General features: G+C 31.5%; 1 protein-coding gene across 8 annotated transcripts in view; it reads right to left on the bottom strand.

The window, feature by feature from the left end:
- LOC128993315 (octopamine receptor beta-2R-like) overlaps positions 1-24,509 on the bottom strand; it is a 273,858-nt gene that overhangs the window by 7,057 nt on the left and 242,292 nt on the right. For all 8 annotated transcript variants that reach the window (XM_054417152.1, XM_054417161.1, XM_054417135.1 and 5 more), the window contains one exon: positions 653-1,456. In XM_054417152.1, the coding sequence (XP_054273127.1) occupies positions 653-1,270 (618 nt within the window). In that variant the 5' untranslated portion in view covers positions 1,271-1,456. The remainder of the gene's footprint in view (positions 1-652; positions 1,457-24,509) is intronic.

The raw sequence follows: 24,509 nt of genomic DNA, 5'->3' as shown, positions 1-24,509 counted from the left end.
CATAGTTCTAGGGTTCTCTGATTTAGGTTTTTTCATTTAAAACTTATTGTAGAACCTATCTATTTAATGTACTGATTTTACAACACAAGGAATCTTAAACGACCGAGGTTAAACGTAGGATTCTTCTTCCATTACGTTGTAAAACAATAAATTTGACATGTTTCATTGGACTAACCAATGCACCTAATCGCTGCTTATGAGTAATTAGTCATACAAATTGACAACTTTCTGCAAAGTATGGTGATTTTTCAACAGCTTGTTAAGTTTCTAAACAAAATTGGTAAATCATTTTGAGTTGTAAAAAAAAAACTACTGGCCGATTTTCCTATTTTTTTCATAGAAATTTGATTACTTTCAACAAAACCTTCTGGTTCTAATACTTCCTTCAAATGCTTGGTATTTTTGTATTATACCAACCAAACCATTAAATTGACTTCCAAATAATAGTTTAATTAATTAGCTTAAAACAAAATCTTAATAAGCTAACCTAACCTAAAACATTGTCCACCCTTAGGTTAGGTTAGTTTGGGTTGGGTTGGGTTGGGTTAGGTTAGGTTGGGTTGGGATGGGCCAGGTTAGGTTATAATTATTAGGTGTGGTCTGTATGATACGAAAGTACCAAATGCCTAATTTAACATTATGTCTACTGTACCTCAAAGTCGCACTCGTTCGGCCTAATCTGGTGATCCTTGGTGGTGTACCAACCGCAGAAGATGGGTGGAAAGGAAATCACAGCAGGGGCCAACCACGTGTTGATCAACATAAAAGCCACCACTCTCTTAGTCATGTTGATGGGATACTTGAGTGGCTTCACGATGGCGTAGTAGCGGTCTACACTGATGCAGCACAAATGGAGAATGGAGGCAGTGGAGAAATACACATCGAGAGAGTTCCAAACATCGCACATAAACTGCGAAAACATCCAGTGACCGGTGAGTTGAAGACTCGCGTTGAATGTCATTACAGCTATGGCTACAAGGATGTCCGCAAACGCTAGAGACACCACGAAGTAGTTGGTGATTATCCTTAATTTCCGATGCCTCATGACACTCACGATCACCAGAAGGTTCCCGAAGATCGCCCCGATGATGATCATCCCCATCACAAACGCTTTGAACACAAAGAGCAACACGTCTGTCCATTCTGGCTCAACTTCTGTTAACGTTGCGTTCACAAAACTCGAGTTGCCTATGGACAGATTAGGGGAGATGGCCGTTGAAACTAAGTTCGAGGAAAACATGTAAGTTTCACTGTCCGTTCTCGATTCCATTCCTGCACCTTTGTCTTCGGTTTCGTCAACACGTCGAGGGCCTCATGGGTTTGGGTTTAACACAACGCTTGATGTTGATTTCCATTTTCACTCGCGAACATTTATAAAATTTGAAATCAAGGGGGACTTTGAAGATATGGTTGGATGAACGATATGTTGATGTCACAGTGCTCCGACTCCTCTGATCTGGAACATACAAAGATCAAGCTGTATAAGTTTGTTAAGAATAAACAAATTGGTGTACAATCAATTATCAACTCTTAAATAATAAAATTACCTTGAATATTTAATATTAAAACAACTGTTTGCATGTAACTGGTTTTAGATCTTGGCTGCTAACATGTTGCACTTTCAAAATGAACACCACTTAAAACCAATAATGTAACTTCATTAGTCTAGTAAGTTTAGGCTGATGAGTCAGATGTCGATGGTTCAAGCCAAAAAAGCTAGTAGAATCCTAACATTGCAGAAATAATATTTCTTCGTAGCCGATTCACTCACCCTCTTATATAATTTCTAACGGTTTTATTGAAACAGCCTTAATGTTTGAATAGATAAAAAATAAAAAAATAAAAAATAAAATTTTTGTCATAATGTACTGCATTAAAAACGGCTGTTGCGGATGTAAAGTAGAATTTTTACTCTCTAAGGATTAAAAATCAGCTGATGTAAACAGTTGTAAATTTCGATTGTGGCAATCGTATTGATCGAAATGATTTATCGATTGATTTATTAAGTAAGATTTTAGCCTATTGTTGACGATTGCTCGACATATAGAGGGTATAATGTATTGTAATACAATCGTGATAGACGAAATGATTAAATCACTTACTAAACAACAACTTATTATTGTAGCAGAATTGAAAAAAAAAGCTGGAAGTCGTTTTGAGAGGTTATATTTACACAACATTTATTTCGTTTTTCAGCTTAGTTTGTTAGTTAATAATGCAATATGACGAAAAATATGGTTCACCACACGGGCAAAAAGTGTCTTTTTGCTCATTCTTCCTAAAACGTGACCTCGGGTCAAAAAGAGTATTTTTAGACCCTAGTGATGAAATATACTAATTATCTTGTCAATTACTACTATAATTTATCCAACTAATAATGTTATATTATGTCGTTATTAGTTACACTTGTTTGTATATTACTAAGCATTGAACTAAAAGAAATCAGTTATTCATCAGAATTTAACCTTTCCAACCAGTAAATATTTCAATAAAAAATAAATTTGTAACTGAAAATGAATTAAATGTATTTTCCCCCTTCTTTCAACTTTGAATCAATACTCTTTATACAAAATGGCAACCGTTAACAAAGAAACGTAGGATAATATATGATCAAGGTTTTATTCAAGTTGTAGCTTCGTTAACATCGTTAGCCAGTTTTTAGTTTGTTTAGTTCGTCAGTTATTTGATGCTGCACATAGTTGTTTATCGAATCTAAACGTATGGAACTTGACCGACAAATCGTTTCGAATTAAAAGTTGACTGGTCTTGCGAGACACTTTTAAAACATCTTTAAATACATTTCAATTCGCTATTTTACTACTTAAAAGAGTCTGACAACAGATTGCAAGCTAGAAACTCATTAAAAGGCTAATTTTCTTCGATACTTGAACTAGTTCTCAAATTTTTTATGATGGCGAACTGGCCTAGTGATAGAGTAAGGCAACTTGGTCCCTAAAGTCTTGGGTTCAAATATTGCCGATCACAAATAGCTTTTATCCAAATTTGGCCTAGGAAAATTGGGGTGGGGGGGACGTTTGGGTTAAAAAAATATATCTTCCGAAAATATTATTCGATTTCTAATACCAGCAATTCTATACATGACAATATATAGCATGGGTGGGTCAACGAATGAAACAAGCTTTTCTCACGAAGAAACACAGTTTGAGTGCCATTATGATACAAAAGGTCCGAGCGGGCGTGGTTACGGTAATGCCCACTAACTTTGCCCTTTATCCGAACCATTGTCCTTAAAGCCTATTATAGGATGGTGCCCTTAACTTCCACTTCGACATCTATTCAACCGAACCTTCTATCTTCCGAGAATTGGTTACGCAACGATCCTATAATTTTCAGCTCTAGATTGATTCCTGAATATTGTAGGTGTGATTAAGATAAAATCCCCTAAAGGTATTTAGTTGTTTTAAGATTATTCATAGTTATAATTTAAATTTTTTTAAGTTTATGTTGCCAAATAACTCTTAAATAAAACTAAATATATCTTTAAAGTAAATTATTTAAACGAAAAAATAAATATATATTGTTACTGAGTTATTAGTCCTTTTTAAATACCAAAATCTAACTCTCTTGCAAAATTAGCATTGAATCATCCGGTTTATTAGATTTTGGAATTTTAACTAAACTTTTCTGCAAAAGACCCGTACAAATAGTTATATAAACGCACATTTGCACCTCTTTCATTACTTTTACACATTTATTCACTTAAACTAGAGTGTTGGCTCTGTTGGATTTGAACCCCAGTCCCTCTTACTGAAGTCTAGGACACTAGGTAAGCATTACTATAGGCCCTAATGGACTCCTCATCCCGTTGTAAATTTTAAAGCTTGTTTTTCTTGTGTAGTTCATGTACGTCCACACTGATTGCTGGGGTAGAACAAATGTTGTTTCTATTATTTTAGGGTTATTTTCATGACTTGTGCTTTACTGTTTGGTACTAGGAGACCGGTTATTGTTTATGATTATATCGTTTTATTTGGTTAAATTAGGTTTTAAATGATTGAAATAACAAGAAACAAATTGTAAACAAAACACAACCTCTACAGTTGGACGTAAAGAACTAACCATGAAATTGTCTTCAGCTGTTCCATAAGGATGACAAATCTACTTAGTGAGTATATTTTATCGTATGTTTTATCTATGGCATTACCTAGAGAAATAATCAGTAGTTCCATCGTTCGTCGTTAATACTTGTAAAGAAAAACGTAAATTTAAATACGGCATGACCAGTTAGAGGATTATTAATAAAATATTTTACAATTCAAAGAATCGCATCTACAATAGTTTTATTTAGAACAATTTCTATATTAATTGGAGTTAATATAGAAATTCTACGAATACTGAAAAATATTTTACACACCTACTATTTTCTCAAGAATATATTCCTTTACATTGCGAGCAGAACATTTTTTCGTAAAGTAAAAAAGATAAAATGAATGAAATAAAAAGAACGACAGTCAAAGCAACACTTGAGAATGTAGCGCGCCAGGCGGCTTGTTTTGAAACTACGTAACTGACAGAAGAAGATTTAATTCTGCAGTGAAAAACGAGTTTTGCAGGGAATGCTTTAGACAATCTTTCTTCTGTTTTCATACGTTTTGTGTGATGTTTCAGTTATCAATTTAAAATAACGGAAGAGCAAAGGAAAAGCTTAGATGTTTTACGTTGAATTTTTCAAATATAATTTTACTTTCGGTGGAAACATTTCCTTAAAATGTTGTTTTTAATGTAATCGGTTTTACTGGAGATATTGTGGTTTACTATAAAATATATAATAGGTTCATCAATTGTTTGTTGGATATTAATAATTTGCAATGCATGAAGAGGTGTCAAATCGTTTGACAAACAGTTAATTATTTGTATATAATTATTCTATCTGTCTATTAATGAGAGTTAATTTCAGTAACTGAATGGATCTAAACGAAACATATTGCATGTATACCTGTATTTAGTAATATTCTGTACCGTACGTAATATTTAATTGCACATAAAAATCACCTATTTAGTACAAATGAATATACCGGTTTCCCTTATAAGTTTGTTTTACTATGTTGAATCTCGTATGGTAGAACATGTAAAATCAAAATAATGGATTGACAGTTTGTTTGACACATTTTCTTTAACTTCTCGAATGTTTAAGCTAGGGAATTATCCAATAGCAGTAATATAAAATTAAAATTTATTTTAAATTCTAGTTACGGTTGGTTAAAACTAGGAAAACTCATCTTGGTTCTTGTTTATGTTTTCAATGTTCCGAGACAGTGAAATATACATATTGATTGTTTGGTTCTAGATAGAAAAGGTCAAGAGTTTTCCCGCTTAGTACAATGCTTACCACTCTCATATACGTATATTTAAAGGAAATTAAAACTTTTTTCTTAATAATATAAACATGTTAGTTCCATCCGTACATTTTAAAACTTAATGTACTTTGACGAAACATTAGATATCAATTTCTTTCACTTGAACACTTCAATACATGTTTGTTGGCTAAGTAATCGTTGCATATTTCAAGATGCTTTTGAAAATGGTAAAATATGTGGATTAATTACAATAAAATTTTTATGTTAAGATAAAATTAGTTTATCAATGGTTATTTTACCTTATTATTATTCTTAAATCCATAATAATTTAAGTTCAACATATTTGTAATGATAATTATATATTGTATATTCCGAATTTTACAATGTCCAAATGATATAAAGTTATTAATTTTCTCCTGGTTTCCTCCCCACACACACACTTTCGCTGCCATGTGTATTAAACTTATACACGTAGGGGCGTCTGTCCAGCCCGTGTGCATATATTTTATGCACAATATTTTACACCTCTAACTTGTTACTAACTTCACCCTCTGCCCAAAAAGGTACACATATCTCATTGTATTTGAAGTGGATGTATTTAGAAGGGAGAAATTGAAAATCACGACTTAATGGGGAAGTACAGGATTTTGTATATAATTCCTATGTTGACAAAGAATCTATGTATGTTGATAGTTGAAAATGTCAATGTAACATTTATACAAAAAACATACTAATTTAAAAGAGTAATAGGTACATTTAATTATATTTCTAACAGTAATGGAATAGTTTGGTGATAAAATTTGTTTACTTATAATTATTCTTTTTCATTAAAACAATTTCCTTACTATAAATTAATGGTCTTACAGGAATATCAAACAACTCAAGCAATATTCCCATTTACATGGAGACAGTTATTAAAAAAATATTCTAAATCAATCTTTCAAATAAAAAAAAAAAATTAGGACAAAAATAAAATCCTTAATTGCATACAGGGTGTTAAATAGATACATACAAATTTTTAAAAAAATATTCACATAAATTTATATCATATACATCTTCAAACATATAAAACAAGAATAAATAAACGTAATACTCTTTACACATGTTATATTATTTTATGCTAATTCAATAACTATCTTCCTTAACCCTTCGATTACCGTAATAAACAAAAAAAGTACATAAAAATATAACACGACGGATTTTGACTAGGATATAAATGCAGAAAGGGTGCGAAAATTGGAATGGTAAAGGTAAAAATAAACTGGTGGGAGGACAAGAGTTAATACCAGTTGCAAGAATCGATAGAGCCGCTACCCGGAACCCCCGCGTACCTGGTACCCACTGTGTACCTGCAGTCTCGTCGTTCTTGAACGACTAAACGATTAGTCGAATAGTCGAATCGATAATTCGAATGAAAAATATTCATAAAATGTGTTTAAAAGCATCTCTGCAGTCATGTTGTCTTTGACTATAATGTTGGTCGAACATTCGAGCCAATCGACTAATTCGAATGAAAAACATTAGTAGAATATTTTAAATGCAATTTATCTGCAGTCACATGGCTCTTGAAACGATTAAACGATTAGTCGAATAATAAAATTTATCGATAATTCAAATGGAAATATTCGTCGACTATTTAAAATAGAGCATCTCTTTAGCTACGTTGCTCTTGAACGAATAAACACGTTGATTCTTAGCCGACGAATAACAATCGATTATTTCGAACACTGAAATATGTTAGTCGACAATTTTTAATTTAGTATCTCTGCAAGCAAGTCTATATTGAACGACTTTTAGTCAAATAATCAAATCGATAATTCGAATTAAAAATACTCGAAAAATGTTTTTAAAAAAACATCTCTACAGTCATGTTGTCTTTGAACGACTAAGGTTGGTCGATCATTCAAATTCGTCGACTAATTCAAATGAAAGATATTAGTCGAACATTTTAAATACGTTAATTCTGCAGTCACATGGCGCTTGACACGATTAAACAATTGGTCAAATAATCAAATCCATCGATAATTCGAGTAAAAAATATTAGTCGACTATTTTAAATTCTGTATCCTTGTAGGCAAGTCTATCTTAAAAGACTTAACGATTAGTTGACATCAACTTATTCGAATTAAAATATTAGTATATTTTAAATATATAATCTTTGCAGTCACATTGCTCTTGAACGATTAAAAAGTTTGTCGACCAATCAAATCTATTAATAATTTTAAAAATATTATTGGACTATTTCAAATGCAGTGTCTCTGCAATAAAGCTGTTCTTGAATGACTTATTTATTCGACTAATCAAATCGATCGATAATTCAAATGAAAAGGTTTTGTCGTATATTGAAAATACAGTCACGTTGCTCATAAACGACAAAAAGGTTTGTCGACAATCCTTTATCAAATCAAAATCATCGACTAGGCTAATACCATTAGCGAATCAAAATTAACATAGGCCTTTTACTAAAACTAAATGGTGTCAAGTTATGGTTAAAATCCTTATCCAACATGTAATTGGGAAAGTATTGTAATTGATAAACAAAATACTGGATGTATTTCGTGATTTGAGTCACCTCATTCGACACCCAGAAGCATCGGTCCACCCAAACATACACTTTGCCACCCTAACGTGTATCAGGAAATAGGGAGAATAGGTAAAGGATCATATTGTTTTAAGATTATATTTTATTAATATAATAATTAACATAAAAGCTGATAGTGCAGCATACAGTATATGGGATATTGCTGATTAAGTGCAGTGGGAGTGTGTTTTACTAGTTATTTTTTTTTAAAGTAGTATATTTAAGTGTTTTATATTTTTTTCTACCACTAAATGGGAATGATCATATTGCCACACCAGTAAACAATACGCAAAATAACTCAGTTACGCTCTAGAGCGGGAATGACCATTCCCGCTCGCTAGATCAGCTGATTGCACACTTGTCTTTCTTATGCCAACCAAAGCCATGTACAACTGTACGTGAACAACCAGCAAGCAAAAAACAAAGCCCAAAAAAAAAAAAAACATAACCTCAATTAAATTTTTCAAACCCAGTTAAAGCTTTGTGTGGTCATCTACACAGTTTTCTAGTGGCATTGATGTACTTTGCGCACTAATACAAATAGCTATGCATTGTTTTAATGCCAATGAAGCACTGGTTTATTTTTCATTGAATTGCATACACAAATTACTGTATTATATTACAAATAGTAAGATGTTCTAGTAAAACCAATTTCCAAAATTCTAATTTGTGTGAAATTTGCCTGGATTTGTTCTCCTGTAACTGCTAAGCCGATTAAACTTTCTGTATGATTCCAAAACTCATTTTGATATTTAACAGTGGGCAAAATACGTGGCGTTAAGCAAGAACAATAATACCGTTGTGTTATTGCGGGCGGTTGATGCTGTGGATTTAATGATTTCCCTCTAAAATTGATATATAAACCTGGACATTGCATGAAAGCCGTCCCGATGAATGTTATTGTAGCAACAGACTCGTATTCTGACTTTTATGTTCATAGTTTTATTTTATTTTTATTAGAAAAACATTTATTATAAACAGATGAATTCATAGATTGTTATATGATTATCAAAGTTGAACGAAGATTATTTGTTTTATGTTCTGTAGTAAGTAGGTTTACTGGTTGAAGAAATAAAATCATAAATTTTCATCCATTTAAATAGTGGTTTACGCAACGATTGCGTTAACACCGTTTACGTGAGCTGCGTAGACCTACGACAGTGTGTTAAGTACTAAAAACCACTACTATAGCTTCTAAGAGAGGTTATGTTTTCGTTTATAACAAAATTGCCACTGACAGTGATGCAACGAAACATTGAACGAAACAATTGCACCACTCAACAATTAAATTGGCTTGAATAGCTGATTAGTTACAATTATTACAATTTTACTTCTTCTATCTCAATCATTGAACCTCGTTGGTCCGTTACCCATATTATTATGAGTAAAACTATGCTGTTATGAGAAACTTTCAGTTCTAAGAACTGAACTGAAACGGTTACTTTTAAAAATGGTCGTAGGTGAAATAAATTAACAACTGCGTTTAAAAAAACAAATTCCCATTGCTTTTTTAGTAGCACGTTTATAATACTACATTCACCCAAATTATACTGAATTATACTGTTTGTTCTCTACAAGTTTTAATTGATATACAATAAAATTTTCAGAAGTATTGCCACTTTAAGTAAATAAAAGCTGATCAGTCAAATACAAAAAGATAAAACGACAACAATGAAGAATTAACCGATAAAAAATATTACTAGAACGTTAAACCAATGAAATCAAAATAAAATTTCTCGTAGCTTATTCAATCTAAAAAAAAAAAAAACATATAAAATCTATAAACACCGTAAACATTAAAAATAGTGGCCCATTATATGAATTAAAAGTATTGGAAAATAACTTTAAATACATTATGTGACATTAACTTACATAAAACAACAGCTATGTTGAACAAACCCCTTTAAGCTTAAACCTTACATTTACAAAATTGTAATCCCTTGATATTTATTTAACGATCAAACGTAACACCAATCACACATAAAAAGAAACCTTTATCCTTTGAACTAATGTCTAAAAAGCCCAAAGTAAAGCGAAATAAATTAAAACATTACATGTCAAATCAAATATATAACCTCCGCATAAGACATTTTACTTTCTAAGGTTGGTAACCCTGCTAAACGACATAGCTTTGACATAAAGGTGACGTCTTGGAAGTTATTTTTAGCCACGGCAATTACAAGTCCAACGCTTCCCCTCCACTTACACGCTCTTTGACTCTGCTTCATGAATAAATATACTTTTTAAGTGCTTCATAGTTAAAAAAAGGAAGATTCTGTGTTGTGTCGAACTACGCATTATATTGTTGACATTGGGGCTTAACAAATTGCAACGGAAATTTTGGAATAACATTTTGTAATATATTTATGACCTCAATTAAAAATCAGACTTTAATTACGGGAAAACTAATTTTACTTTCATTTGGACAAAACATTTGGTCATTATCTGGTTTAAGAGCTCATAAGAGGCAGATACATTTTTTTAAGGGTTGTTTGGAGGTGTTTAGAAGATGCGATTCAAACTTATAATATATATGTAAAATCATAATCTCAATTCTATCATTCCAAAATAAACTTTTGATATTAATAAGAAAAGTACCACAGCAAGCAGATATAATTATGTAGATTGGTACATCAAATGTATTGTTATCAACTTGGTGTATTATGTTTGCAAATAGTTTATACTTCAGTCTTTAGTATACTTGTTTACTATTACATGCTATTTATAGTACTAGTCGATGGTATGAGGTACAGACATTACATGGTATAAACTTTTTGCAATAATACACTTTAGCAAATTCCCTATACAAACAAAAGCTATTACCGTAGGTCTCATGGTAAGACGTACACACAGGAACACTTTATTTTTTAGTTTTGATGTCTCTAGAGAAAAAACTAATATTTAATTCTAGTCCATATACAAATTAACAGATGGTAACAGTTGTCTTTTAAATTATTTAACCTTTCCTCCTCACAATTTATCAATGGAAACATTCCACAGCACAGTTCTGTAGATCACAATAAGACATTATACGCAAATATGTTTTACACATATTTATATTTATAACTTATAATTATAGACCATGTTTTTCCGAATAAATTGACACTCTATTTATACCTCTAAAAATATACTAACATATAAATATATAATTGAAAACAACACTACCCGTCAGTTTGGGACCATTTTTACGAAACACAGCAAGTTTACTGGTTCAAACTTACTTATAGTACTACAATTCATAAAACTGTGAGGTATTTCGTTTATAGTGGTTGGCTAGCTAACCTGGTCTTACGCAGTTTCTTTGATTGCAAATAATTAATAACGAAAGAAATCAGTAGTTATCATAAAATGAAAACAACTGTATTCTGTATTTTGTTATGGTATTGTAACTTCAAGCGCTATAAATATAATTTAAATTTATACTATGGGTATATTTGTTTGGTACGATAGTAAACTATATAATTTACACGTTTAGTATATTAGTAAACTAAATATCATATTAGTACAATTTGTTCTGTTATATTTGTCTAAAATGTTACTGAACTATGTAGCTATATTTGCTCCACACAGTTTGGTTGTTTGGTATGTTAGCTCACTACATAGTTCACATCAAACGATAAGCAACAAGACAAATACAAGTTAGTCTAACTGTTTACCCTTGTGTATACTGCATACTACAGCATAGCTCCACTAAGCACCCAATTAAATTATACAGTTGTGTATACCTTAATGCTAAAACTATGAAAAACTAGACTATTGTTATACGTTTAATTTATGGTATTCGTTAATTATGTATGATTTTTTTAAGTTATGTGTAAATTTCTTTTGATACTATTTAAAAAGGTCAGATTTTAGGCAAAATACATTTGAAATTTTATAAACATTTTGTATGATGAAAATAGCTATTTAATCAGGAAAATTTTATGAGGTTATAGAGCATTTCAGAATTAAAACATATCAAAGAGAAATTTTGTTAAATTAATTTTATGACCAAATTTATATAGTATGGAATTGTAGACGAGATAATAATTAACGTCTCCAGTTTAGGAATACGTTCAAATAATTTAAAAACACTGTTGGTTAAAGATAGTTTAGTTTTAGAAAAGAGTACATACATTAACGATTTGAAGGAGCGATAAAATGAACTATAAATTACAGTTATGCCATTTTTGATTTTTAAGCCATCATGTAATGCACCACTGTAAATTTAATTGAGTTTTTAAAACTGTAAGCAAATCATATATATTGCTAATACAGTATAAAAATAGGTCATAAAACAATACAGGCTTATGAAAATAGAATTTATGACATGGAGAACCAAGATATTACATCCATATTCCATTAAATCCACAGTCAATTCAACGTGTAATATTCTGTTTTCGTGGTTTATGATATCAAGCATTATTGAAAACGTGTGTAATACCAGTAATACTGTATCGCTGGAAGATTAAAAGTGTTGCGTGGTTTTAAATATGTTTTTGCAACGTTATTGAACAAAACTTCCCTAAAGCTTGAATTAAAAACGGAAGTATTTAAGATAATAAATAACACGGAAACGAGCCTGTTTTACTGGACGTAAATTTTGCTTAAACAAGGTAAAACAAGGCTTTAACCCCCGCTGAGAATGAGGGATGTTAGAATTCTAACCTCACTTTAAGCCACTCAAACCATTTAAGTATCTAGTTTCCTGTTAATGGTTTACCAGTCTTTAAGCCAGGTCAGAACATTTAGCTTTATAATATATCGTTCTAGATCATGTTTTCGTTTTACAATATTTTATTATTTGTTTTATTATTTGAACCTGTCTGAGATCTTATTTTTTTGTTTTACAATAATATTAAAATAACATTTAGCATTGTATTTTATTATTTTTTTGTTTATTCGAACCTGTTTAGCAATTTCATTTTTTTTTCTATATCAATGCTTCCTTTACGAAAATAATTTTCGTTATATTTTTGAGACTATACATTATTGATCTTTATGTTTCTTTGATTATAAACTTGGAAACGAATAGACAGAACATTTAACTTCATTAAATTTTACTAAATATGAAAAATACTTGCAAAAAATGGATTTAAATTGACATCTCCTGTAACCTGTAATTGAGATTTCAGTTTCTTTTGGGATCACTAGTATGGTGCATCTTTGAGAAGTATATGAATAGTAAAAATAAAAAAAAAATTATCTTCCCGTGTCAACTAAAATTGCTTTTTTACTAGAAAACTGATCTTTTCTTTAGTTTAGTCGATAACATTTACCCTTTGAGTACACGTTAAAATGGTTTTTAACCTAATAATAATTCACCGATGTTTTTATATAAAAAACACAAGGTACTTATCAATACTATGCATGAACCTATAAAAATTATAAATTCCCTTACGTTAGATTTGTTGATTTATTCTCGAAAAACTTATTTTATTAAGTAAAAAAACTGGTGACAAGGTTTTCAATATATGGACATATTCAAAATTACATTTCTACAATAAATCGAGTTCTGTACTTTTAAACATTAAAAAGAAAAAGTAAATAAAAATACGTTTACTAACACTTTAAACGTATATTTACGCTTATGCAATTGACTCACAAGACGGCAAATACATACAGAAGATGGTTGAGTGGTGATTATTCGCCTATTGAGTCTGATGATGACTGGAGTGTCCAATCGAAATCGATCACCACTTACCATCTTGCATATGTATTTGTTGTCATGTGAGTTAACAGTATAGGTATATATATTTCAAGTGTAATGAGACGTTACTTTCTGTAAATTCATTTACACGTAAAATGCTGCTCAAGGAGCAATTTATGTAATTAAGTAATAAGCGGTAAAACCAGGTAAAAATAAATGGAGGTATTTAAATTATTTTTTCCTTTTAGGAACTTGAGATATATTTGTTTTGTGTTTAACCATAACTAAGTGCTTAATTCGTGTAAATAATCACAGTAAGCTCTTTCTGCGGAAGTGGATGCACCAGAAATCACAATAATTAATTAATCAATGTTATAACCAGACAAATTTAATTATTGCTATTTTTCTTTTGAGAGAAGTAAGTTGTATTAGTTTTTCGTGTGACCATTATAAATAAGTGACCAATTTATTTAAATAATTATAATCGGCTCTTGCGGCAGAAGTGGATACACCAGATATCACAATTTTACAAATCCAAGTAATATATTTTCCTTAAATTAAATTAATAAATGAATCATATTACCAGACGAATAAAATGATTGTAAAATTTATTTTTCTTTTACAGGAATCAAGTTCTATTAGTTTTGCGTGTAACCATTCTAAATAAACGACCAATTTATGCAAATAATCACAGTAGCTCTTGCTGCAGAAGTGGATACACCAGAAATCACAATTTTACAAATCCAAGTCATACAGTTTCCTTAAATTAAATCAAGAAATAAATCCTATTAACAAATGAAATTATTGTAAAATTTGTTTTTCTTTTGAGAACCAAGTTGTATTAGTTTTGCATGTAACCATTAAAATAAAGTACCCAATTCGTGTAAATAATCACAGTAAGCTCTTGCTGAAGAAGTGGATGCACCAGAAATCACAATTTTACAAATAAATCCAATTTTATATTGTCCTTACATTTAATTAAGTAATAAATGTTATAACCAGACAAATGAAATTATTGTTACTTTTCTTTTGAGATAATTAAGTTATATTAGTTTTGCGTGTAACCATTAGAATAAAGTACCCAATTCGTGTAAATAATCACAGTAGGTTCTTGCTGCAGAGTTGGATGTACCATAAATCACAATTTTTTAAAATTCAAGTCATATATTTTCCTTAAATTTAATTAATAAATGAATCATATTACCAGACGAATAAAATGATTATAAAATTTTTTTCTTTTGCAGGAATCAAGTTGTATTAGTTTTGCGTGTAACCATTATAAATAAGTGACCAATTTATGTAAATAATCACAGTAAGCTCTTGCTGCAGAAGTGGATGCACCAGAAATCACAATTTTACAAATCCAAGTAATATATTTTCTTAAAATTAAATCAAGATATGAATCCTATTACCAGACAAATGAAATGCTTCTACATATTTTCTTTTCTTTTGGGGGGAATCAAGTTGTATTAGTTTTGCGTGTAACCAAAATAATAAAGTACCCAATGCGTGTAAATCATCACAGTCGGCTCCTGCTGCAGAAGTAGATGCACCGGGACATAGTCAGCGAGTAATGTGGAATGGGGCTGGAGCTGGAATCAATACAGCCGCTGTCCCGGAGCGGAGCGATGCCTCCTCTACACCGCCACTGTACTGTCTACCCCTGCGTGTACTGGGGGATACAAATTGTAATAAAAATATAATTTTATAAAATTATTTCTTTAGTAAAGGAATAGGCTCAGTGATGCAAGTGCTACAGTGGGAAGTGCATGAGATTATTGCTGTGTTATTTCCCACCTATACATAGTATATGGAGAAAGTATTGTTTAGTAGAGTCTTATTTTTTGGTGGAAATATCGGCCGTTTTGTGTTCCCCTGAAAAAAGTGATTTTTGAAGTCTGTTCTGAAGCACAGAGCTACAGACGACACATTTGGTCCTATTTTGATGAAGTTTAGTGTGTAGGTATTATTCAGATTACTTGTTTTCTATTTTTAATTGTAATTTTTTCAATCAAAACCTATAAAATAGCAGAAAAAAATGATTTTCACCATGATTTTCCTGACGAAACAATTATTATGGTTCCTTTAACTTTAAAAAATTTGGCACAACCCCCATTTCTGTAAAGATTACTGTCCAAAAGCCATAGCAGCTCTTGTTTTCCCTAAAAGGAATAATTAGTCCCACCACTTACCCATGATAAGGGTTGTTGATAAGCTGATGGAAGGATGTATGTGCCCGATTTCTGATACTGTTTTTTAGCTATTCGAATGTTTTATAATATTTTAGGGAAACGGCCAAATCCTGGATTTGTTACTATCAGTCTGAACTTGCCACCGTTGCTCCTTATTATTTGGAACTAGATCTGTTAGTCCTTCGTAATTGGTTTTTTAACTAATTTTACGGTTAAAGAATAATATGATCTTATCTAGTTATAAACCTATTATTTCGTCAATTCAACACTAATTTCTTTCGTATTCGTCTAGTGTACATATTTTTGTACAATCTTAAATTTGTTTTTAAGACGTCCGATACTGATGAAGTACACTTTATCATAATCCAATATTGCGTCCCATCGTTGTATTTTAAATATTTTCGTTCTGTTTTACAGCCCTCACTTTTAACGTCTTTTTAAAAATTTTATCTTATACTTTCCACTAGTTTTTTACTTTTGGAACTGAAATTACTCTTAAGTTATGTCAATTAACTAAACCGTGTAAGTTTTACAATACACTCTTCTTTACGATAAAACAATGATAACACACTTGACAACCAACATAATAACAGACAAAAATAAGTCGTAATTTCGTTCTTGAATGCTGTCTGAATATGAATGAAATATCATTGCATGTAGAAATAACTTATTATTTTCCATAAATAAATTGGTACATGAATTAAAGATTTTTTTAAATCCACGTATACATTATTTATGAGCAGACATTAACTTTTTGTTTCGTAATAATCATTTCAAATACGATATTAATACAAAAGATAGTAAGGTAATATGAAAAATGTGGACTTAAATTATCAAACAATGTCAAAGAATGAGAGAGAGAAAATCCCAGATTGTTGGTAACTCTGTCCAGACTTTTTGTTTTCTTCTAAATTCAATATTGACATTTTTCTCGTGTCTCTTAATACAAATACAAACTAAATACGTTTTAATTAAGCAAGAAGTTTCTTTGGCGAACTGAGAACTATTTTAATAAATTAAAAGACCTTATGAAGTAATTAAAATTAAAAGACCTTCTAACTTTAAAAGTCACAACTAAATTTCAAACTTCATACAGCACTTAATTTTAATTTTTTTTACACTTAAGTCAACAATATTCACATGCAATGTATAGTGTGCATATATATAGGCGTATGTGTTCATAGTAAGTTATTAGACATACGCCTGAAAATCCCTTCGCCTAAATCCTTACCAACGAGTTATTGAGGCCACTCGTTGTGTATTTTATTCATGAAAAAGGTTTAAGTCATCGCTAGAGTATTTAACTCTTTGTTATTTATAACAATCATCAATTAAACATTTTCAAAAGTACAGGTAAACTATTTGCATATTTGTATAAAAAGCATTGAATTTGTCTAATATAGGTAAACGTTTGTTGTTTGCAATGAATATTTTGTTATCGATATTGGAAGAATTATTGGTGAATACCCAGAATAATATGGTATAAAATAAACATTGTAAAGTTAAAAATAGAAATATACTTAAATACTTTTCATATCTTTGCTATAAGTAACTAAAATAAAAATACTTTATGGTGAAACAAAAATTTTACATAACTCACCAAACAAATACATCATCCATAAACTAAAAAATGCTACGAAACGAAACTTTTTTATAAAACAAAGTATTTTTTTATTCAGTGATAAAGCCATGTATTGAGTTCATGTTTCACTCAATGTAACAAGTGCGAACGTGGTGTCACAGGGCAAAAGGTTGATTTGATTAAACTGTCACTGCCACTGGATGGATTAAATTTTTGTAAATATATCAAAAGAATTCGTAAAGGAGAATTTATATAGTTTTTATTTATTTATATAAACAGGAAAAAATCAAAACCATTATTTAAAGGTATTTGTAAATTAGGAAGAAATAAAGAACTAAGATGGCTTTTGGGATGGTCCAATGGTTACAATTTTATCACCATATTAGCTGCAGCTAATAAATTTAATTTAAGAAATTCAACTTAAATATTCTTTTTAATAGGCTCCATGGCTATTATATGAATTACCTTTTATTTGAGCAATTAAAAAAACTATGCAGCTTATTTTCACAAAGGAGGTTGTAAATAAGAAACAGTGGAATTTAAAACACCTTGAGGTATTGTTTGTGTTTAGACTTAGGTTTTGTTTGTCAGCTTAAATTAGACTTAAAACCAAAATTTTGCAGCCATCAAAAGTATTTGCTGATATTGATGGACTAACTTTTGAAAAAGCCTTCAGATCTTTTTTCCACATTATACACTGGAAAAAATTATGTTACTGATGTTTATTTTTGTTTATTTAAATCCAAGAAATTTTGTAATAATCATGATTACAATAAATTATCTTTTCAATAAATCAGTATTTTTTTATACACTAGTTAAAGTAAACTTACTCACATGTGGTAAAATTTTGAAATGACTATTGTAAGAGACAGGGTCACAAGATATATTTTAATATAACTCCTTTTATTAGGTTAGACTTTTAAGCAAACTAAAACTATACCAGCACAATTGATGTAGTAATTCTATGATTTTAGTATTGCTGAAACAAATAACCACTTGAACAAATACTAACTCAAAATATTCAATCATTCAGGATAAATAGAATAATCTATTGAATATACTTATATATTAATATTGCCATACTTATTTTGTACTCTCTAATATTTATTAAAAAATAAATCCACATTCATAATTATAATAGGATAATATTAATCATAAACTTTCGAAAAGAAAAGCTTAGTAAAAATAAGAATAAAAGTATAGACATTTCACACAGTTACTCTTGACATCTTGTTACATCTGTTATTTCTCACGTTCGGTTTGTGTACCTTGCAAATGCATGTTTACAAGATCTACTTAGGTTCGTTTTGAGATTCTGTAAAGAAATCGTAGCATATTTAGTTTGTCGTAAATGCAGTAAACATTTATGTTTTATATTGACAGCTTTTTTAATACTATTCAATTTTGCGAAAGTTGTCAATTTTAACAGCTTTGGGTGTGTAAAAGGCTCCTTTTATCGAAGAAATCAGCTGATGTCAAGGATATTAGACATGCATCACGTTAAAAAAGTCCACGTAATTTGCCAAATAACATAGTTCTGATCAACAGTAGCCTAGACTATATTCTGGAATCGATAAATACCTCTGTCGCAGAAACCTAGAGACTAAGAAAATTTCTATTTGTCTGATTGAATTTTAAAAAAACTTCCCTAAAGCGACAATCACTTACACTTACTAACTTATTAATTAATTTTATTTTAAGCATCACGTACACACGGTAATTAAGTGTTTGATAATATTTATAACGAAAAATGAATGAAATTTGCTTCTGAAGGGAAGGGTAGGGAGGCAAGAGGAAAGGATAGGTAAACAAGGGTTGAACAACTAACTACCCTTTGTGCTAACGCCGGCTGAGCGTATAAAGTACATACTGGGACATACCCTTGCATGCATACTTTATGCATGCAGTTTAATTTCATGTTCGGGTAGTGAAGTGAAAAAAAAATTTAACATACATATAGTTATTTGTGTAACTGGCGTTTCTTGCACTTGCGTTACACATTATAATTGTCCCACAGTTACTATATGGCATAAAAAATAATAATCGTTTAAACACTAAACAACTAATTCCCTGATTCCTGGTCTTACTCCAAAAGTTTCTCAACATTATGACTATTGGCCACAGTTTTCCTACTTAGCCATAGCCTAAGGGTTACATTTTTTGTGGAAGGTTTCCTCTAACCTGCCTTATGACCTTGACCAACGTTTCCTTTCAATAAACCTAATTCCCTGATTCCTGGACTTTCCCTGATAATGGCCTAAAGTACAGTAGCAACAGTTCTTTAGTGAAAAGTAATATCGGTTTGATGCAACTTGATTCTTGAATGTCCAAATAACAACTGGGAATTTAGTCAGTAGTTTGATGATGTGGACGTTTATGGTCTAAAAATAATTTTAACCGTTTTTTGTGTTCCAGGTTTAGGCCTACAGACCACATACTCAGTGTAAATACCTGAGGTAATTACAAATACCAAATACCTGAGCACTTGTAAAGAGTGCTTAGAAATGTTCTATACTCGAAAGAATCACGAACGTTTGAGAAAACCATAAGCCCATTAAGCACATATTTAAATGAAAGATCTTAATGTTAAAATTACCCAAAAATATCAGTTTTTCGACGCACCCTCTCCCAAGAGAACAAAAAGTATATTGAAGGTATGTACTCAATCACATTTAAAATATTAAAGGTGTATTGTTTTTTAATAGTTTGTTTACATTGTCCTTACGTTATTATGTTTATCATTAATATGATAAATATATTAGATTTATTCCATCACACAGTTCAATGCAAATAAAAAGTGTCATTAATTCAGAAATAAGTATGATCGAGATTTGACTGCAAATTTGGTAAGTGTGTGTGTCTGAGTTTTTTACAGTATATTTAGCGAACCACATTTTTCTCTTAAGTATTCTTGGTCCGTTACAAAGTACGGGCAGAACAGCTATACTCCTGAAGTCCTGGGTTCAAATCTTACCCAATCACCAATGGATTTTATCCAAGTGATAATGCCACACCTCTAGATCTAGCCTGGAATAATATAAAAAACAATACCGGGCTAACCACTAGAGTCTAGCATCTTGGGAAGAAAATATTATGACATAACACGGAGTAATTAGAATGTATTTTATCCAACAAAGTATTTACTGCTACCTGGTACATACAGCTTCTTCACTCAGTAGATTGACGATCATAGGCACCCCTACTAAATCTGTACTGTTGGAATGTCTGAATGAAATTCCTGCCGTCATGAATGTGGTACTTGACGTCAATTTTTATATCTGATTGTGGAACAGTTTTTTTACTGATATTATAGTTTCTTCCCCTTTCTCTTTTGTCTCGCAGTTGTCAACACGATACCAGTCGAGCAAAATAAAGCCTGATTGTGTGGTTTGTTCCTTTTTATAAGTCAGCTTTGCATAGTATTCTGTGGACGATTTCCCATTTTGAATCACCGTCTTCTTGTAGCAAGTCATTTCAGCGTCTTGGCCCAATGATGTTGAAGAAACCTTGTTTAGGCCCGTTTCTTCCATGTTATCAACAAACGACATTACTAAAAAACAAAATAAATTTGTTTCTATTTGAAAAGTTTCATATTTTAGACTGTATAGTATTGTTGCACTTAAGGTTAAAACAACTACTCTGGTAGTGTAGTAAAAAACAAATCCAGTAACACAAAATATTTATGATAAAGTAGTCAAGTCAGGTCTCACAGAGTTTCGGGAGGATTTTTTTTTATTGCAGTTCAGCTAATAAGAAGCACCTGTACAATTTGCAACCACCCTGAGGTGGAATATCGCCCAACCGTTACCTTTTCGGAATCGGTGCAATCCTACTCCTACCAACACCTTTGTTTAACTTGTGACCGAAGTTTCTGTGCGCGCGACAAGATCTGGTTGGGTTTTTGCGAGGGGGTATAGCTCGTGCGTTTCCTGGTAAAGCCTGGAGGTAGGGTTAAAGCCCCTGCAAAACCGGTTCTGAGCCACTCTAACCGCCTACCCCTAGGCTTCACCAGGAAACGCACGACCTCTACTTTCGTGAAAATATTTGTGTCTTTCTACCATCGATCTCTATTAATACAACTGGATTGCGCGCTGCACATATGAGTGTGTGTGCTATAGCGGTCCGCCTCTTGACAGCGCTCCCCCCACCCCTAGTCCGTGAACTGCGCCACTGTAGCCTTACAAATCATATGTAGCTACCGTGTTTGCGTGAACAAAAACTGACATAACTTTGTTGTTACTTGATGGAATTTATTGCGATTTTTACTATTGCATTCTCCATAATATAACGAAGACGTATGTTAAGTTTCACGTCGTTTGAACAATTAGTGAATTAATTATACGGTATAATAGTAATCTATTTATGTTTCAAAGGTCAAGTCTTATAGTACTGTCTCTCTCACTCTCTCTCTCTCTCTCTCCCCTCTCTCTCTCTCTATCTATCTCTCTCTCTCTCTCTCTCTCTTGACTCACCACGTCCACCTACAGATATTTAGTTGGCAGTTCAGTACTAATTAGTTGGGATTTGCCTGTTGTGGTTGCACAATAATATGTAACCCCATCATGCCCAAATACTGTGCGGCGTACAACTGCTCCAATAATGACAAAGACAAGTCGTTATCGTTTCACCGGTGAGTATAATGCAATAATATCAGAGTTGTTTACAGTATTTTTATAATGTTGTAAATGTTTATCATTTGAAATAGTCCTAGCCGATGATTTTTAGTCATCGATCTCTATCAATACAACTATAGATATCGGATGGCCCACATTTTAAAAATCAGGCTGAGTATAATTAAAACCTATTTATCAATTAGACAGTTATCTTAGCATAATGTAAGCCTAACTCTCCGACCAAATATAAATTGTAGTGTGTACCGAAATTCACTGTCAATAAAGATTATTAGTACTGTAGTAGTAGTATAATAAGTGAAGCACTGTATTGTATTTCAGTTTCCCTACTGATCCAGTTGTTAGAGCGAAATGGGTTGCTGCTACGAAACGAAAGAATTTCAATCCTACACATCATTCAAGTTTATGTAGCAAGCACTTTGATGAGGATGATTTTGAAGTTGGTGGTATACGAAGAAAATTGAAGCAAAATGTGATACCAAGTAAATTTGATTTACCTCCGTGTCTGCAAGAAAGCAAACCAAAAACAAGGCGCATACTATTCAGAACTCAGGTAATTGCATTTAGAATATTCATTGTTTTTTTTCTGTGGCCCATCTTAATCAAGGCCCTATTGCACTATGTATTAATCTGTTTAAAATCAAATAATAAAACTTTACTTTTTGTTATCTGTTATTACCTATATTTAGAGATTTTGATTGGGAAAAGTAGTATAAGCGACATCGATGTTTGAACACTAACCTAAACATTTTATTTCAACATATGTATATAGTTTACGTTAACACGCTGGTAAATGTTGCAGGCAGCATCTACCAGTGAAGAGATAGAGTCAGCAGGTGAGAACGTGATGCAGAAGACAACGACAACGATGGAAATTAATCAAAATCAAACAGAAGTAGAAAACACGTCGGTGGAAGAACGTAAAATCAGGAAAATAAAAAAAAAGAAGGTAAACATAAAAAATATATATGAAATATTTTGATAGCCTACTCTGTCTAAAACTATATTAAATATAATGACATATCTATATATAAAGCCAAAAGTACCCATGAACTTTTGAGAAAACTACAAGTCACACCCCCATAAACCATATACTTAAAATGTTCGTCATGACGAGAAACCTTGCGCAAAATTATCCATTATTTCATAAATTGCCCTATAAGGTCGTAATTGCTTTCCAAAGGGAACTTTCCATTTACCTAATGTTAAAAATACCTCAGCTGTTATTATTTGTTTGTATTACCATTACTGTATTCTGTTTTGTTTATTTCATCTTAACTTAACCAATCAATAGATTTATTAATACTAATGTAGTAAAACGGGGTGGAGCCCGTGGGTAACAGCTAGTTGTGATAACTATAAAACCAAGTAAACTAATATAACTATGTTGAGTATAACATTAAAACACCGTTATTGAGGACATAAAATTTGAGGACTGTTAAACCCTCTTCATGTCCGAATCGCTAGGCAAAGACGTAAATTTACAAGTATTTTGGGGTTTTGTTGCAGATTACATTTTCACCAACAAAGCTTAAGTTGAGGAGGAAGGTAAAGATTCTGCAACAACGCCTCAAACGACGAAATGACAAACTTGAAAAGCTAAGTGATATAATTACACTTTTGAAAAAGAAGGTTTATGCCCCTGAGACGGTAATAGAAAAGCTGCAAGAAAACTTTTCAGGATTACAGTTAGAAATTCTTATATCCAACTTTAAAAACAATGGAGTGGCTAAATGCAAACGGCGTTACAGTGAAAAAATGAAAGAGTTTGCGCTGACTCTATACTTTTACTCACCAAAAGCCTACAAATTTCTACGGAAAATGGACGTTTGTTTGCCTTATCCTTCTACAATCAGACGATGGCTTTCAAAATTCAATTGTTCGCCAGGAATATTAAGCGAAGTGTTTGAGTATTTGAAACATAATGTAGCAGCAAACGATGATTTAAAGCACGTCAGTTTAGTATTTGATAGCATGAGCATAAGAAAACAGTTAATTTATGATCACAATGAACACAAGCATTTTGGGTATGTCGACTTTGGTGGATTTAAAATTGAAAGTCATGAAGAACTTGCATCAGAAGCTTTAGTGTTTCAAATCGTTTCCCTAAAGGCCAACTTTAAATGTATTGTAGCCTACTTTTTTGTAAATAAAACAAATGCTCACATTCTTAGCCAGTTAATCAAAATGATTATTTTGAAATTGCAAGAGGTAAAAATAAAAGTTCACAATGTAACATGTGATGGGCCTTCAACCAACCTTGCTGCTCTTTCTAATCTTGGATGTAAACTGCCAGACAAACCCTGGTTTCGTTTACCCACCATGAATCACGATATCTATGTCACCCTTGATATGTGTCAATTGAAAAATTTCAAAATAAATGAATTTAAGCTAAAAATTAATACTGTACACTATGTTTACGGTAAACAGAAGTTTGGTATGTGTTCATACAATAATCTGCAGTATACATTTTAAATTGGAGTTTACTTTAACTATTTTTTATTTGAAATATAGTGATCGGTGATTGGTATACCGATAAAACGTATTAATAACCTAATGATAAGGAATGACTGACC

This window comes from Macrosteles quadrilineatus, unplaced genomic scaffold (assembly GCF_028750875.1).
Source record: "Macrosteles quadrilineatus isolate MER2022 unplaced genomic scaffold, UCM_ALF_1.0 Scaffold_1__1_contigs__length_201487025, whole genome shotgun sequence".
NCBI lineage: Eukaryota > Metazoa > Arthropoda > Insecta > Hemiptera > Cicadellidae > Macrosteles > Macrosteles quadrilineatus.
Note: the sequence above shows the minus strand (reverse complement) of the source record. Positions and strands in the feature narration are given on the sequence as shown.